The sequence below is a fragment of the Haliotis asinina genome, chromosome 10, assembly GCF_037392515.1.
Source record: "Haliotis asinina isolate JCU_RB_2024 chromosome 10, JCU_Hal_asi_v2, whole genome shotgun sequence".
Lineage (NCBI taxonomy): Eukaryota > Metazoa > Mollusca > Gastropoda > Lepetellida > Haliotidae > Haliotis > Haliotis asinina.
Genome location: NC_090289.1, coordinates 43,358,275 through 43,377,142, shown reverse-complemented (window position 1 = coordinate 43,377,142; position 18,868 = coordinate 43,358,275). Strand labels below are relative to the sequence as shown.

Genomic DNA, 18,868 nt, shown 5'->3' with positions numbered 1-18,868 from the left:
AGTACCGTTAGTCTAAGTACTATTCTCATAAATCTTCATTTTATCTATTAACATTCAGTGAAAAATAGTCAAACACAGTTGTACTTAGCTAAGGCAATTCGAGATAGGTAACACGGACAACGAGGTCAAGCGTCCATATGTTCAACTCAAAACATCCGGACAATTAAATGTCCACTATACATCCATCCACTGTTATCCGGGCAAAATCACCTGTTGGAAATCGAATCTTCTTAACATTCCGATTTGTTAGAGTTTCTATATAGCACACTACTCAGGCCGGACCCCACCTTGCTGGTAAACAGGAAGACATCTCGATGCCAATCTGAGCTCTCTTGGCCCTTGCAAGCCTAGCGTAGAAACATGGTCAACTCTAAGGTAGCTTATCTGTTAAGATAACAACCTCATGCCACTAAACAGGTTTTTTAATTAGTTTTTGTCTGTCCCATCACAGAATTACTTTTCCACTGTGTCTAGCAACATTCCAGTGACATCACCAGATGGACTCCAGAAATAGTGTCACCACCTCACACCCATGGAGCATCTGCTTTGGACGAGACTAATGAACCAGGTTATCACAAAATCCACTGGTTAAAGCGGTCGCTCAAGCCGAATGTGTTCAATGGGTACAGTGTGTGCTGATTTCTGACGCCCTCCGCCGTGATATTGCCGAAATATTGCTAAAAACGGGCGTAAAACTAAACTTCCTCACTCACCTAAAACCCACTACAACAGGAACAAGTCAGGTGTAGTTTTTTCCCGAAGACCTAAAACAACTGTTGGGCCTTTACCAAGTACAACTACGAAAACACAGCAAGACACAAACATGGTGACATGTGCTACATGCAGGAATACTTCTGAAAATGTGTTCGGGAAATTAAGACATTAGTGAAAAGACAATAATTTAGCATATATACACCTGGAAATTAATCAAGCAACACCCCAATTTTTTCTATTGGAGCAACTTTGAAGTGTTCTGACAATCAAAATATGCCGGGTTGATATAGTTTGACACTTTTTTATTCAACAGACGATCTCTGACAAACAACTTAAAGGGAAAAAGTATCAAGACTTTGCTTTATTGCAACGAAATCCAAATTCTTAAAACTGTCTTAAATTCATGAAAAAATGGACACAATTTACTATTCATCCACAGACGTTGTTGTCAGGTGTATTAACACAAATGTCACATGGAAAGAAAGAACAGTCATCTGAGAGTCTGCACACCGACTTTCATCAATATCTAGTGTGTCCTCCCTGCGCACGCACCACCGATTCCAGACGCCTCCTCATTCCTTGGATGAGTCTCCGGATCTGATTCTGGGGGATCCTGTTCCACTCCTCATGCAGGGCAGCCGTCAATTCGTTGAGATTATGGACTGGTGGGTCTCTCTGCCTCACACGACGGCCAATAAAGTCCCACAAATGTTCAATGGGGTTGAGGTCAGGGCTCATGGCAGGCCATGGAATTCTGTCAATTGCATTTTGCCGCAAAAAATCATTTACAGCATGCGCCCTGTGAGGTCTAGCATTGTCGTCCATAAATATGGGTCTCGTTGCCAGAGGATGGTTCTCAAAATGAGGTACCACAGCCCTGTCAAGAACCTCCTGTTGGTAACGAACACCGTTAAGGTTGCCACGGATGGTAATGATATCCAACTTGCAGTTCATGGAAATGCACCCCCATACCATAACGGAACCTCCCCCAAAGGCCACAGTCTCCTGGATGTTCCGTGGAGCCATTGCTGTGTTCCTCTGCCTCCAGACCCGAGTACGACCGTCCACCATGTGCAGCAAGAACCGGCTCTCATCTGAGAAATGGACCTTCCTCCAAGAGGCAATGTTCCAGTGCAAACGGTCATTACACCAGGCCAGTCGGGCTGCCTTATGGGCTGGAGACAGTCTGGGTCGCTTGATTGGCCTCCTTGCCCGGTATCCTGCAGCTTTCAGACGATTCCGAACAGTCCTGTTCGAGATGGGTCTCCCTGGAAGCCACTCCTGTCTCAACCGAGAGCTCGAGTCGAAGGACCTGCGCCGTACAAGTCTCAGTAAAGCTCTGTCCTCCCGGACTGTGGTCTTCCTGGGTCTTCCTGGTCTAGGCAGGTCTTTAACTTCATTAGTGGCCCGGTATTTTTTCAAAAGTTTTGAAATTATGGAATGATGTCGTCCGATTTGAGTCCCGATTTGTCTTAGAGACATACCAGCATTCCTCATGCCGATTATTTGCCAACGAGTGGCCTCTGATAATTTCCTACGTGCCATGACATTGAAATGAATGAAAAACCGAATGCAATCGACAACCTGCGCTTGTAAACACCCCAGGGAAAAAGTGCATTTTTCGAAAGTTGAGGTTAAAGCAATGCACGTGCACTGTGCAAGCTTCACGCGCGTCATATCAACCCATGAAAAGCTCATGCTGTATGTCAATACATCAAAATTGAATAATCAATCATCAAAATTACTTCGTTAAACTTTGTTAAGTTTTTATGTGTCTTTGAATTTGGTGTTGCTTAATTAATTTCCATATGTATAGATTAATTGCGCCATTAAATTTAACATTTATTCGGGAAAACTTTTCATATGATGTGAGTATCGCCTATGAAATAGAATCGTTGTTACAAACGCACGAACTCACGCACACACGCATCCAGGCTAATCTTCTTCAAATATTCTTCGTATCCCATTTAAATCGATGTCCATGATGTCAGTCACTTGCTCGTCTGACCCATCCGTCTGAGTCCATCATTTACAGATCGTTGTCATGGGAGCTGGGAGTACTGCCTTCAACAACAAAAAGAGCCCTTGTGGATTCACGATCGTCACCAACCAAGTTTTGGTGACAAACAGATCCGGTGTATTTATTTTTGAAAACCGTAGAAGAATTACCGCAATAACTGAAGATGCACTCAGAAGGAGACCTTTTACATCAATGTTTGATGGTAACTAAAGAACTAAAACAAAAAATATAGAAATGGATACTTTAGTCACTAGTGACGAATTTTTCATTCAGGGTGGAATTGGTCTTCTCTTTAGAGAAGAGATCGGGTGGTCAGGCTCGATGACTTGGTTGACACTTCTCATCCAAGCAATGCTCATGCTGTTAATCACTTTATTGTTACAGACATCCACCACATACCCGGAACATATTAAATGACAAACAAACAGACACACAAACATTAACTGTAATTTATGGAAGTCAAGTTATCAAGGGAATGACTGTCTCTGAATAAGTTTTCCTCTCATCGTATTCCAGTTATGTAGAGCGATGCTCTTGCTTGAGGGCAGTTTTAAAACAAAAACCAACCAACCTCATCCTTTGTATGTATGTATGTATGTATGTATGTATGTATGTATGTATGTATGTATGTATGTATGTATGTATGTATGTATGTATGTATGTATGGATGGATGGATGTATGTATGTATGTATGTATGTATGTGTGTGTGTGTGTGTGTGTATGTATGTATGTATGTATGCATGCATGCATGCATGCATGCGTGTGTGTGTGTATGTGTGTGTGTGTCTCTCTCTCTATGTGTGTATATACATACATACATATATATACATACATATATATACATACACACACACACATATATATATATTCATACATATACATACATACATATTCATGTTGTAACTTACTAAGATAGGTTTCCCATATTTCATAAAACGATAAAACGTTTTCATTTTGTAGAAATATTTCTCATACTTCCCACGTATGAGACGTGTATTCTTTCATAAGAAATGAAAAGATGTCTGCTTCAGCCATAAGTCTCATGGCGTGGAACCAAGGACAACAAATGATGGTAACTGCCATACAATGTGCTCTCCACAGCAATCGTCAAGCATGCACTCATTACTACTGGGCTTGGATGAATGTTATGGCTTTTCGTTGAAGTAGAAACATTTTATCTATTTCAATTTGAGATGATACTGTCTGTTTCCACTCAATAACCCAGGGTTACTTGGGTTCATTTCGCTTAAGCACTGACTTTCGTCTCCTCATTAAACGGGTTATACGGTTGAGCTGGGTCCTTGACATTATTCATTGTAGCTCAGACCATCCTGCTGAATAAACTGTTGAGGTGGGACTGGTCGTTTTACTTACGTCATGGGTGCTGTTGTAAAACAAACCTCAGCGTTAAGATTATATTAAAGGTCACATGAAAGCAAAAGAAAAACATATTTAAAACACATTTATCACTTATTCATGACATATAATACACATTGCTGGTTGCGAAAAATCGAACAAAATTATATGCGTTCAATCTCCAATCCAAAGTGCAATATTTTGTACTTGCTTGTCACAATCAATATTTTTCTATGTTTCCATAGACATGTATTAAAACATTTCAGTTTTCAAGCTGAGCAATTTTTAGCAGTGAAATAAGTATCTCTAATGCTACACTTTCTTAAAAACTTGGTTTGCAAATCTGCATGTATGGGAACAGGGTGCATTTATAACTGCAGACCCAAGATGCTTGTAGTCACAAGAAACATCTCCACCGTCGACCGCAGCGATAATCCTCGTATGCATCACATGCAGTGTTTGTACGACTCGCGGTTCAAACCGCACGAACCTAATCACTGCGCATGCCTTATGGGCGCAGCGCAGAACAGCTGGTAAAACCACCTTTTCCCCAGCGCTGGGAGCGAACGCCTTAACCACAAAGCTACCCAAAGCTACCTCCATCTCAGCTAGTGGGACTACAGTAGCTTTAGCAACACAATAGGTTAGTCTCATATAATTATAGGAATGTATACTCTCCATTTAACATATCTCAGTTTTGACACTACAAATCCAACAGTTTTAGTAGTATGATTCTCGAATCACAATGTTTACTTAATGTGTTATTGTGTCCTGGAGTGAAGACGTTTACCAAGTCACTAAATGTAGGAGCTGATAGTATTCAGTTTGGCTGTGACGTGGACGTACAAAGATCCACGTACAATGATCGATCTTGCACCAAATTAGTCTGTCTTCTGTCAGACCCGTGAAGATCCGGGTTAGAATTCCATGCTTTTCGTAAGTGGCGACTAACGGGACCGGGTGGTCATCTTATCCCAATTGCGTAGATCGATGGTTTTGCTGTTGATCACTGGATTGTATGGTCCCGACTCGGCTATTTACAGACCGCCGCCATATAGCCGGAATATTACGGAGTAAACAACAAACCAACCAACTAACTGTTCTCAAGAAGGTTAGAAAAGGCCTCGTCACTTAGGCCATATTACACCAACCCCTGACAGAAAAGGGGATGTGGGGTGAAAATCGACATTGCTGATGTACCATGATGGCGGTGTATAGCGCAAACCTGACTTTGCATCGTCATTTCTTAATGCGCCCCTGTCATTTTTTGACAATTTAAGATAATACAGTCTCAATGCTCTGAAGGACGAGTGTTACTGCAAAAGTGCATATCATGCGCTCTTCACTGCATTCTGTAATATTGCTGACACGACTGAAAATCATAACTTGGTTTAAAGTTTATGTTCGGTAATATAGATGACTTCTAGCACACAGGGTGACGACATAAAGGTGTATAAACTCCGTTGGCTTGCCCCATCTATATGCGTAGTCATACACATCCGTATTTAGTCATGTTACTGAAAAGTCCCATGTACTATTGGACAAAGGAAAGTATAAATTTGCACTTGATAGAGGATACAATGACAAAAGAAATGGTTATATTTTAGGCGCTATATATCTTTCAAGGTGGGAACAGTGTGGTAGTCGTTAACTTATGCCGAAGATTCGGTTCCTCCAGCAATATTACGGCAGGGGGTACAAGAAATGAGCTTCACACATTGTACCCTTGTGGGGATTCGAACCCGTGTCTTCAGCATGACAAGCGGACGCTTTACTAGGCAACCCAACCGCTCCAGCAGCCTTGGTTGTCGTAAGAGTCGACTGATTTAATAGGCAGTTCTAACTCGATGATTGGATTTCGTGGCATCGTACCCCGATGGATCGATGCTCATACTATCAATCACGTTTTCTTCTGGTCCAAATTCGATAAGTTACAAGCTGTCACCATACTCTCAGACTGTTTCAGTGTATGGTGTTGAATAACACATTTGTGATACACAGGGACTTTGAGGTAGGATGGTGGTTAAAGCGTTCGTTTTTTACGCTGTAGATCCTAGTTCGATTCCCTAGATGGGCACACCGTGTGAAGCACATTTCGGTTGTCCCCTGTTGTGATTTTGTGCTAAAATCTAAGACCTATATCAAATTACTCGTGACAGTTCCCAATACTGTCTAAACCTAACAAACTCACCCACTGAACATGGGTTAAGCAAAGGTTTGACTGTGTGCTACACGTGACCCAAGTAGGTGGGATGTCTTTTGAACATACGTTCTCCTACCTGTCCGCTCTAGGTCAAGCAGACTCTAGCAGTAAAAGTTTTACGACATTACGAGACACGTATTGACTTGGACGACATCTGGTCACATGACACACTACTGATTTATCGCCGTCTTGTCTCTGCGTGTGCGGAAATCTTTTACGTAGATTCCTTGTTCGTTCAGATCAATGGAGGTTGGTGTGTTTCTTGACTGCTTTTCTTATGTGTATATGTAGCAACAGAAAAACACTCGACGTTTTTTCACATAAAGCTATATTAACCGTAGATATATCCACCGTGTTACCATTTATCCGGCGGGCCTACAAAGCAGCAATCGAAATGGCAACCTTGCAGCCTGGAATCCAAGACCCGATGCCACGTGGTTACCTTGTTCTTGCTGGAACATGGTGTATCCGTGTGAATGTAACTGAGCACGAATGCCACGTTCACTTGATTGCCCAGCGTACAGAGTTGAGCGAAAGAATCTTATTGGTAAATGCGTTAAAATTTGTCCTGATTTCATGAATATACGCAATACTGCTTATATCTTATCTAGTGAAATATTATGTTCTGAAAAAGGCAAAACCTGCCACAGTACTTTGAAAAAGGAGAAAAAATGTTTTATATTAGTAACACGTACGAATTGGGTTTTATCTAGAATATTCAGTGTTGTACATCTATCGTACATGACACAGCACGTGATGGCCGCTGTATTGATGTTTTGTAATGCATTCAATAATGTACCTTGTAATGAGGTGAGACGTAAATAAAATCTCCCTCTCTCTGCTTTGTCAACACCTTGTCATCCGTTTAAGCATATCATATTAAGTTACACTCTGTAATATTACTGAGATGCTGTCCAATGCGGCGTAAAACCTAATTCATTCACTTTACAATGAAGTACTTATACTACGGACACGTATTCCTCATGTACCACGCAACCTCTGTAACCCAGAAAGTACTAATTAAAATCAACCGATTAATAAAGGTCCGGAATAATGAATTAGAGTTGGAAAAACTGCCCAGAAAAACAGGTTTCCTGGTATACATGAGTGAGTGAGTTTAGTTTTACTCCGTTTTCAGCAGTATCACGGCGGGGAAAACCAAAAATGGGCTTCAGACACTGTACTCATGTGGGAATCGAACACGGATCTTTGACGTGACGAGCGAACGCTTTAACCACTGGGCTACCCCACGGCCCCCTTATAAACACGATCCGGACGTAGTCTTCGGCGATATCAGGAAACGGATGGCATTATGACACAGTGTCCTTATACTGGAAGCAAGTTAGAATTAAATTCTATTTAAACATGCCTTTTTTGTTTTCTTAGCATACAGGTCGAACTTGCAAATATGTTATACACACATTGTTCATGTTTTGTCAGTTACTGTTTGCCTGCATCTGTAACACTTAAGAGATAATATGTTGACTGTTGGAGTGACGCACCGCCATCTCACGTGAAGGTAATTTAAGCACGGGAATAATGGACGTTTGTTTGCCGACATTTCAACAAAACCTGATATGATCTCAAAAATAATATTGCAAGACTGAACGTGAGTTGAAAAACGACGAATATTTATTTAAACTATTAAGGAGATTATAAAGACTATACGTTCTTCGTCATTTGCATCGTAGCCTTGTTTAGGATAGTGCCTAACTTATAACCCACGACTGCGTAGTGTGTGGATCTTCCGACCGTAACTCAGAAGTATTGCTGCACGTTGTTGAAAGATGCTGCTGCAATTAGTATTTCCTTTCGTTTTGATATTTGGTTATTACTTACCACCACACTCAGCAGTATTCCAGATATTTGACGTCATTCTGTTAACGTTTGAATCTGGATTAACATTATGGGCCTGGACCAGACAATCCAGTGATCAACAGTTTAGTTTGAGTTTAGGTTTACGCCGCACTCAGAATTATTCCAGCTATATGGCGGCGGTGTGTAAATAATCGAGTATGGACCAGACAATTCAGTGATCAACAGCATGAGCATCAATCTGCGCAACTTGGAACCGATGACACGAACCAACCTAGTCAGCGAGACTGACCATCCGATCCCGTTAGTCGCTACTTACGACAAGCATGGGCTGCTGAAGATTAGTTCTAACCCAGATCTTCACAGTGCTTGTATGAGCAAAGTGGTGTAAGTGGTGCTGTGTCCTCACCCACAAGAACTTTTTGTCAAGAACAGTGAATGAATAGTTGACCCGTCAAGGTCCGGGGTGGAATAGGCCTCCAACAACCCATGCTTGCCATAAAAGGCGACTATGATTGTCGTAAGAGACGACTAATGGGATCGGGTGGTCAGGCTCGTTGACTTGGTGGACACATGTCATTAGTTGCCACTTTTGGCAGATCGATGCTCATGCTGTTGATCATTGGATTGTCTGGTCCAGATTCGATATTTACAGACGGCTGCCATACAGCTGGAATAATGCCGAGTGCGGCGTAAGTCTAAACTAAACTTCTCCTACATCATGACTAGGCTTTATGGATCACTTAAAGCTTATCCTGCTCCACTGGTGGTTATAAACACATCCAAAGGCGAGTCAATTGTTTACCCAAAAGAATCAGAACGAATGGTTCAAAATGAAACTGGGAACTGGGCGAGCAAAAAGTGCATGATAAAGTTTATATTCTTGTCAATGTGATTAATCTTAGCGTTCAGGTAATTTAATTTTAATTACCTTAGCATGTTAAAGCATCAGTAAACGTGATTCATTTAATTTTTTTTTATAAATTTTGATAAACATATTGCAAATATTAGAGGATGGTGATACTTTGTTGTTTATTGGTATATTACTATAATTATGAACATCAATAAAAGGCATAGGAAATTCATGGCTACTGATATGATCATTTCTTTGGTTTCATGATATTGTTTTTAATCTTGAATCTTACAGCATCATAATGTTGAATCCAAAAGGTGGTAATGCTGCTACAGATGATGATGATGATGGTGATGATGATGATGATGATGATGATGCGAGTGGTTGTCAGATGGTATTCAAACATTTCAATTTCCAATACTAAATGTGTCTAGTGTTGTAACACAAATCAAACAGTGCCAATTTCATGATGTCAGCATGAGGTTCATGGAGCAGGCAGTGTTCAGAATCAGTATTATTGCTCCGCTGATCATCAAGGTCATGATTGACGGACATACTGTAGAGGCAGCTGCTCTTATCTCGGAGGTGTCCGAGTCAATCCTCACTGCACCCCCTGGAACAAAATAAAATATTATTGTCTTCAAATAATTCACTTCTCATCAGGGTAGATAACTCTGACAGGAGTAGCATTTCTGTTTAATCGAGTCTAATATATTTATACCGAAATGTAATAATAAAATAATATGCTTGAAACATATTGCCTGGTTTGAAGCAAGACAAAACTGTAGCACTCCAACATCCATCATACAAAAACGGTGAATTACAACTTTGTTTTGAAATCGGGTCATGTCATTAAACAAGAAAAATCTTTGCTGAAAGCAGAATGATTATAAGAGTCTAACTATTGCATATGCATGGCGTGTAAGAATCTGATAGCGATGCTAACGTGGTTAGGATAAAAGTTGTTCAACAATCTATCAGAGATTCAAACTGCTATTATTGGTTTGTATTACAGGGGAGTAAGTGCAGTAGTTGGAACACTGAAACAAATGTCCGTGCGTTACGTGATGAGCGTTAACTTAGACCAGCCCTACTTGTTCTCAGTGTTTTATTTCAAGTAAAAACATTGATTACAGAACAGTCTCGCGTGCTGTGTACTGGGTACCGTCCTATTGCGCAACTTAGTGCGGTAACCAGTCCAGAATTTTTAGACTCATTCATTTTATAGGATACAAATATTAATCAGTATGAAATGACACGTGTAAACACTTGTATATTGCAACTCTACTCTCCTTCTAATCCTTGCAAATCGTGCTCTGTCGTAGAGAGAGCTGTGACAAACGGAAACCTGGAAATCTCAAAACGAGGCTCGTTCGCTAGAAAACTTTGGCGGTCTGGTACGGAACTGACATTATATCAGTCTCATTGTGCACTTCAGAACTATAATGAATAAGCGCAAAAAACACATAACAGGTGTAACCAGTGAATCAGATGCATTGTGAATCATTTTCTGACCTCATTAAATCTGCGATTTCTTAGTTAAGGTATGCTGCACAAACCTCGACATAAACTATAGAAATACGGTGTTACTAAAGTTCAAAATTAAAATTCATTTGTAAATACCATTTTCTTATGGAAAAATGAATTGGAATTCATTGTAACCAGAGTTGTTTGTGGTGTCTAATGTCACACGAGAAAATTCGGATCGGCTGAAAAGTAAGTCATTGTCTAAATGGGTCAATGAGACTCATGTATCGCTATGAAAGTGCATACCCCCTGGTAGCGCAAACAAATAAATAAACAATGATCATTTGTTTAAAGTGAAATTCGTTGGTGCAGTATATAGACAGTATATAGTATATATGACAATCCAGTCATCAACACCATAAGCAGCGATCTATGCTATTGGGATACGATGTGTCAACTAAGTCAGCAAGCCTGACCATTCGATCCCGTTAGTCGCTTTTAGGACAAGCATGGGTCACTGGAGACCAGTTCTAACCCGGATCTTCACGGGTCACACAATACGGAAACGGATACATTTTTGTCACAGAGGTGTCATATATGATAATTACTTCCACGTGACTGTATTCAGTAAGTAGTAGGAAGTATATATTACACAGTCTGTACACAAACACATTACTAGAAGCTACCCACCTAGACTAACACTGTCTCTACAAGAATAACTTTAAAGGAAGCAAGCAATGTCAATTAAATTAAATCGAACCGCAATGAGGCAATGAAATGGGATTCAGAAAGTGACGAAAATGTAGATTCGTTTCCTCTGGGCGAAATCATGACAAAAAATGACAAACGGAAGTAAAAATACTTCGGTTCAGGGACTGTGGGACGGACAATTACCAACCTAGGGTGAAGTACACATCCGGGCTCATTTTGCCTTCCCCTCCTCGACTGTATCCGAACACCCGAAGTCTGTACAGAAAGTCTGCAGACACTCCGTAGATCACTAACTCTGAGGACTTTCCGGTTGTGGCATCGCGGGCTGTTCGGATGTCTTCGGTCGAGGGCCAGTAGCGCACCTGCAATACAAACGTTGATCGACTGAAGCCAGAATAAAACTACTTTCTCATTGCACAGCCAAAGCGCATCCTGTAAGATCACTACGCAGCCGACAGAATCTTTCAAGTTAGACTAATGTCTAGTCTCTGAAATGAACATACAATGGAAGCTGTCTAAACCGGCACTCACTGGGACTAAAGAACTAATCCGGTTTAGATAGTAGTGCTGGATAGTAGAGCTGATGATAAATGTACAAGCCATAACATGAAGTGATTTGGTCAAAGAATTCTTCACGCATTACAACTGACTTTACATGTATGCGTATCAACATACATAACAATGTATAGTATATTATGTTTAGTCATATTATGTTAATGCTATATCAAAGAAACATATATTGGAAATAATCATGAGATTTATTTTTAGCTAAGCGCGTTCGCACTGAGATGGCACCAGTCTGAAAAATGGCCGCGAACTATTCGGCTTGGCCGTAGGGGTCAGGAATGTCTTGAAGATAAGTGAAAGATGCAATATGTGTCGATTTATATAGAAGAGAGTACTGCTTGTTTGTTGTTTAACCACCCCTTAAATTGTTCCGCTAGAAGTAATGGAGTCCAGACAATCCAGCGATCAACACAATCAGCATCGATCTATAAAACTGGGATACGACTTCAGATTTCCCCCTTAAATCATGCTGATTGGAATACTGTTAACAACACGCACTGAAAATGGCAACTAAAACGCGTAGATCCGGGTTTAATTGGCCTTCAGTGATCCCTGCTGAATATGGCGTGAAAAAGAAACAAAAAGGAAACTCACTCACTCATTCACCTACTCACTCACTCAAAGGACAAACATTGCTTGCTGACTTGATTGACATATCTCGTCGTATCCCAATTACCTAGGCTGATGCTCATGGGATTCATTATTGCATTACCTGACCCAGACTCGATTATTTAAAGACAAAGGGCAATAAACAATGTCAACCTTAACCAAACTAGTTTTGGGATGACTGATGACCATTTTGACATCCACAGCCCGTTAACAGTTTAGGTAATTTTGTTACTAGTTTCAAGCCATGAATATGTTTGTATGATCAAGGTTCCAATGGAATCTTTGAAGGGCCATTGATACGTTGTTCACCTGGAATACTACTTTTATATTCAACAAGGGCGACGACGCCCTTACAGGATTCCTCAGGAACCTGTGAGCATACGAATAAATTTAGAGCATTGAGACGCCACCTTGTATCCAATGAGTGGTTCCTCCTGCGTTGTGGTTGAAATCCCCCTCCATGTTACACGGACGCTGTCTGGACCGTGGGAGAAGATGTAGACCTCTGTTGGATAAAGCTGTGGTGCTGAAAGACAGCATGGAGCTGAGCTACAGTACAGTGCGTTTATCTCCTACACGCTGACAACATAGGACGGATACAACAGCTTCGTTTAGGTCCGGGCACCTGCTGTATGTTATAGTCGAAATATAATCGAAATGGGGGTTAAAACTATTGGTATACCGAAATAGCACATTTGGTGTATCTTTGACTTTCTAATATCTCTAGCTTCAAAGTCTTTCGTTTGCCTGTGAACAATGTGTCAATGGGTGCGGAGGCTACCTGTGATTAATATATGGATTTATGGCAAGCATGTGGAAGATTTTAATGAAGGGTGCGGTTCCTGGGTTTGATGTTCGTCACACGGATATGACTACACCGTTTAAGTATGTCAAATCTGAGACTTAAGCCTAGTGAACCTTGACTCTCCTGAGCTGTAGTAACTGTAATTGTATTACCCACAGATAATGGAAATTATACGACACACTATTTCTGTCTGTTCGCTCCAGTACTGACCATAATCCAATGTTCACTGTCTGAAGACACTATTTCCCTGAGGTTGGACCAGTACGTACCATCATCCAATGTTTACTGTCTGAAGACACTATTTCTGTGAGGGTGGACCAGTACTGACCATCATCCAATGTTCACTGTCTGAAGACACTATTTCTCTGAGGGTGGACCAGTACTTACCATCATCCAATGTGGGCAATCTCTACGCATGATTTCTCAGAGTTTTAGACATTTGTAACCATAGACCCATGCCTGATGCTTCCGCACACTATTTCTATGGGATTTGGTCTATTACCATTAATATATGTTAGCTGTCTGTACACACTACATCTCTGGATCTAGACCTGTATTTTATGCACAGTATTTCTATGGGTTTGGACAAAAATAATTACCTTCATCATAATATACTGTAACTACTGTTTTTGCACACTATTTCTTGTGGACTACGGGCAGCGGGGTAGCCTAGTGGTTAAAGCGTCCGCTCGTCATACCGAAGACCCGGGTTCGATTCCTCACATGGGTACAATGTGTCTTGTGTCGCCGTCTCATTGCTGAAATATTGCTAAAAGCGGCGTAAAACTAAACTCTCTCACTTCTAGTGGACCAATACTTACGGTAACCCCACGTGCGCTGTCTGTACACTTCACTCACTGGTCCCAAGGATCCTGTGTTGTACACTTGTACGTCAAATATGTACCAGGTGTACGGTTCCAGGCCGATGACCAACCCTGACGATACCTGACCTATGAGGCCAAGAGTATTCATGAACGGTTGCTCCTCGATGGTATAATAATTGATCTGTTTGAACCAATTTAATCATTATTAGTTACGAAAAGTAACACTAAAATGTCATATTCCATGTACTGAGCATATGTTTGAACGTACTGTATTCAACAATATCTGACTCATTATGGTGATCCTGTTATCCATTTTGATTGGATTTGCTGAAATGAATATTTATATTCACCAAGACCAGTTGTATGTTGACTTTGTGCCTGGAAAATATGTTAGTCCATAGACAATTCAAATGTATCATCACCGAAAATGAAAGGTTGGAATGAAGGCAGCAAATAAGCTGAAGTACAAAAGAAAGGCTACCTTAGGATTTAAAACTCCAGGCCCTGAAATAAATCTGCAGGCCCAATAAAAACAAAACAGACTACATTGTATACTGTTTCACAATGTTTCTATAGAGCAGTTTATATTTGTTAGACTGGTGTTGACGATCCTACGCCAAAGCACCGAAATGCCAGGAAGTTAAACTGTAAGTTATCGTAACACGATGGATCGTGGATGATTCTCGCACAGGAATAAAGAACAAAAGGTGAAACATTCCAGTTTAGAAATAATTGAATATAATTTACCGAATGCCATAAGGGCCTACACATATCTGAAACTGTCGACCCGATACAATAACAGCTGGCGCTGGGCCTCCGGGCCGGCGGTTATTTCGAACGCCGTTTGGGAGGATTATTTTCTATTTTGTTACAATTATCTTTAAAGCCCCCCGAATTACCAGGTGAGTACTTTCGTCTGTACGTCAATTATTTGTTGAGAGCACTGAACGTACCTTGTAACCCAACACTTTCCCTTTCATCACTTCTCGTGTGTTTGGGACCATAGTCCATGTCACGTTGACGGCAGTGGCGTTGTGCTGGAACGCGTATACGTTACTGGGGACACCTACAGGTACTGTAAGGGAAACATGGCGTTATATGTTATTTAAACCAACATTCAGCATGTGGCGGATGTAGATATTTATTCACATGTGTACATGTCTCTCGACATAAAATGGCTTTATATGTTTTTTAAACCAATATTCACCATTTGGCAGATGTAGATAATCATTCACATGTGTATATTTCTCTCGACATAAATTCGTGGATAACCGTGATTTGTGGATTGCGGTATTATTGTGCTGTATCTAAATGAAGTCTAGTATGACCTCACTCTGGTGCTTTTTATAAGCAAATGACGTTTCAGTTGCTGTTGATTTGGTTTAAGTCAATGAGTGCGCTGAGTCCAAGTTCCATTTGTCCGGGTAATGTTGGTGAAATCCCAAAGTAGTGGATAAGTGAGTGAGTTTGATTTTACGACGCTTTTATCAATACTCCGGCAATATCACGTATAGCGACACTGGTATTGGGCTTCACAGATTGTAACCATGAGGAGAATGACTCGAACACGGGTCTTCGGCGTGCGAAGCGAACGCTTTAACCTTAAAGCCACCCCACCGCTCCAAGTGATGCATGAACATATGTATGACGCTTTTTTGACGCAGTCGGACAATACGCGATCCAAAACACAATCGTCGCTAAACGTAAAGTAAAACTAAACTCATTGACTCATTGTACAACAAACATCAATAGACTCATGGCTGAAACACTTACTATCTTCCGCAGAGTAGATGAGAGCTGTGCTTGAGTTGGGACCTTGACCTCTCTCATTAATACCCTGGACCTTGACCTCGTACAGACTGTAGAACTTTTCCTGACCTACTAACTCTACATGCTTCGGCTCCCCGGCATCAACGTTCGCCTGCATTGGACACGTAATTTTTGAACAACAATATGATAAAAACATAAAACATGTCGACATTTCAGCTGCAGTATGGCCGGTATTTGGGTGAGGTTAGTTGAGGCTTGGTGAAATGGTATGAGGTGAGGTTTGGTTGGTCGATGTTGGATGGGACGGCATCTAACGCCACATTCAACATTGTTTCACTTTCATAGCGACGTGTATGCGCATTTGTATGGCTGATTGTATTTGTTCGGGTATACGCCCAGTTTCAGACTGCTGGTGCTCATCGAACAATGTTTGTGTATATGCCTATCCCTGGCAATACAGCGGTCGTCATGTGTCGACCAAGCCAGTCGGTCAGATCACCCGATCCTGTTAGTCGCCATGCATGAAACTCATGGGTTACTGAGGACTACCCGTAAGTCGGATCTTCACAGGTATGAGGTGAAATGCAACAGATCTTCCGACTGGTCCCTTACAGCCGATTGGTACCAAAGAATACTTACTTGAAATGTTGTTGATACGTCGACACCAGAGCTTCGAAGCACTAGCCTTAGACGTTCTAACCACAAGACACCGCTTGTGATTAGGTCTGTTATTGATGAATGTTTTCGTATCTAATTAATATCTATAATTGATTTTAAATGCGTCCTCAAAACATTGGTTAAAATGTATTTCACTACCGATGTCCAACGATCAGTTCCTTGCTGTCGCCAGTAGACTCTGTAACTAAACCCAGGCGCTCCGTAATCCGCTTCTTGAAGAGGCTGACAAACAGAAACATCAAACGCTATATATATGATATGAACTTCACGGCTTGAAAAAGTCACATAAAGTCAGAATTATATCGACTTGCCAAGAGGTGAAGGCGGAATTGGAAACATCCGATTTGGTTCTACATCACTTCAGTGTAACAAACTGAAGTGGCCGACTGAAGATACTCTGTCGTATCAGAGCAGTGAAATTTAACAGATGAATTACTGCATGTGCTCATTTGTGCATGGGTGTAAAATTTGTCTTATTTATTCACTATTAATGCTAGGATCAAGTTTCATGCGAATGACCTGAAACGACTTCTTTATAGTGTAGACTAAGATAAATATATAAAAAAATACTTATTTTTTACAGAAAAATAGTTTTATAGTGTTGAACAGTAATACATATACACAGTATCCTTTTTTGGCACCTATCTAAATATTGGAACAAAGATTTAAATATTATTTACAATTTCCTGTGTAAATTCAAGAAACACATAACTGCATGCATTGTTTAGAACTGTCACTGAAAATGGTTTTTTATGATATGACATGACCGATCTGTCAAGAATGGTTTAGTTCTTGCAGTTCTTTACAATTCTTGAGATTTGAACAACAGATAGTGTACGCACCTCTCAGGTGATAGTGAGATGAACAATAGATAGCATACGTACATCCTAGGTGATAGTGAGATGAACAATAGATAGTGTACGCACCTCTCGGGTGATAGTGAGATGAACTACAGATAGCATACGTACATCCTAGGTGATAGTGAGATGAACAATAGATAGTGTACGCACCTCTCAGGTGATAGTGAGATGAACAATAGATAGTGTACGCACCTCTCAGGTGATAGTGAGATGAACACTAGATAGTGTACGCACCTCTCGGGTAATAGTGAGATGAACAACAGATAGCATACGTACATCCTAGGTGATAGTGAGATGAACAATAGATAGTGTACGCACCTCTCAGGTGATAGTGAGATGAACACTAGATAGTGTACGCACCTCTTGGGTGATAGTGAGATGAACACTAGATAGTGTACGCACCTCTCAGGTGATAGTGAGATGAACAACAGATAGCATACGTACATCCCAGGTGATAGTGAGATGAACACTAGATAGTGTACGCACCTCTCGGGTGATAGTGAGATGAACAATAGATAGTGTGCGCACCTCTCAGGTGATAGTGACATGAACAATAGATAGCATACGTACATCCTAGGTGATAGTGAGATGAACAATAGATAGTGTACGCACCTCTCAGGTGATAGTGAGATGAACACTAGATAGTGTGCGCACCTCTCAGGTGATAGTGAGATGAACACTAGATAGTGTGCGCACCTCTCAGGTGATAGTGAGATGAACACTAGATAGTGTACGCACCTCTCAGGTGATAGTGAGATGAACAACAGATAGCATACGTACATCCTAGGTGATAGTGAGATGAACAATAGATAGTGTACGTACCTCCCACGTGATTGTGAGATCCCCAACGCTGCCTCCTCCCCCTCCCACCTCCTTTGGGGCCAGCGCTGGTGGAGCTGTTGGGGTCTGGTACATATCTAGAGACCATAAGACGCCATGGTAATGTGGAAGAAGATTTTGATAACGATGGTTTTATCATTGTGAAGGGCACAAACTGTTCAAATTCATACCGCAATTTCTCGCAAACGGAATCTTGTCCTCAGTGTAATCACTAAAATACGTGTGTACACAAAGGTTCTTTACTCTTTAACGTCTGTTATTGTGACAACAGAATCAACGCTAAACACTACTGGTCAGTACCAGCACTCAAACAGAGTAAACTTGTCAAACACACCAACATGATATTATAATTTTTTATGACCCTTACTTCAGGGTTAAAGGCTAAATACACATATGGTACGAACTTTCTGGCATTTAATGCACGATTAGCTCCACAGAAACCGCATTTACTCATTCTTATATTATCCTTAAACAGGTAAACATATGTGAATACTTAATGCAAATCTCCCCTTGTCTATAAATAGATTATATCAAAAGCACGTGTTTGATTAATTAATGAATGAATTAATTAAGGGACGGACTAATTAATTAATTCCAAAAAGTGATGACGCAAAACGTTCCTGAACATTTAAACGTATAAAGCCCAACGTATGGTTTCGTCTCATACACAACGCTGTAACAGGTACAAGATATGTTCTTACATTATCGATTTTGTTTTCTTTCAATACTTATATTCAACATCCGCTTTATACACATCTCAGACATGTAAATCAGA

At 40.8% G+C, this 18,868-nt stretch overlaps 1 protein-coding gene across 1 annotated transcript in view; it reads right to left on the bottom strand.

Moving 5' to 3' along the window:
- Positions 1-9,122: 9,122 nt before the first annotated feature.
- Positions 9,123-18,868, bottom strand: part of LOC137298194 (contactin-like) — a 28,878-nt gene continuing 19,132 nt past the window's right edge. Inside the window, exons 17-24 of the mRNA XM_067830352.1 lie at positions 18,076-18,170; positions 16,532-16,615; positions 15,719-15,866; positions 14,899-15,020; positions 13,943-14,126; positions 12,727-12,842; positions 11,328-11,502; positions 9,123-9,575 (exon numbers count right to left, since the gene is read on the bottom strand). Coding sequence (XP_067686453.1) covers positions 9,427-9,575; positions 11,328-11,502; positions 12,727-12,842; positions 13,943-14,126; positions 14,899-15,020; positions 15,719-15,866; positions 16,532-16,615; positions 18,076-18,170 — 1,073 coding nt within the window. The 3' untranslated portion in view covers positions 9,123-9,426. The remainder of the gene's footprint in view (positions 9,576-11,327; positions 11,503-12,726; positions 12,843-13,942; positions 14,127-14,898; positions 15,021-15,718; positions 15,867-16,531; positions 16,616-18,075; positions 18,171-18,868) is intronic.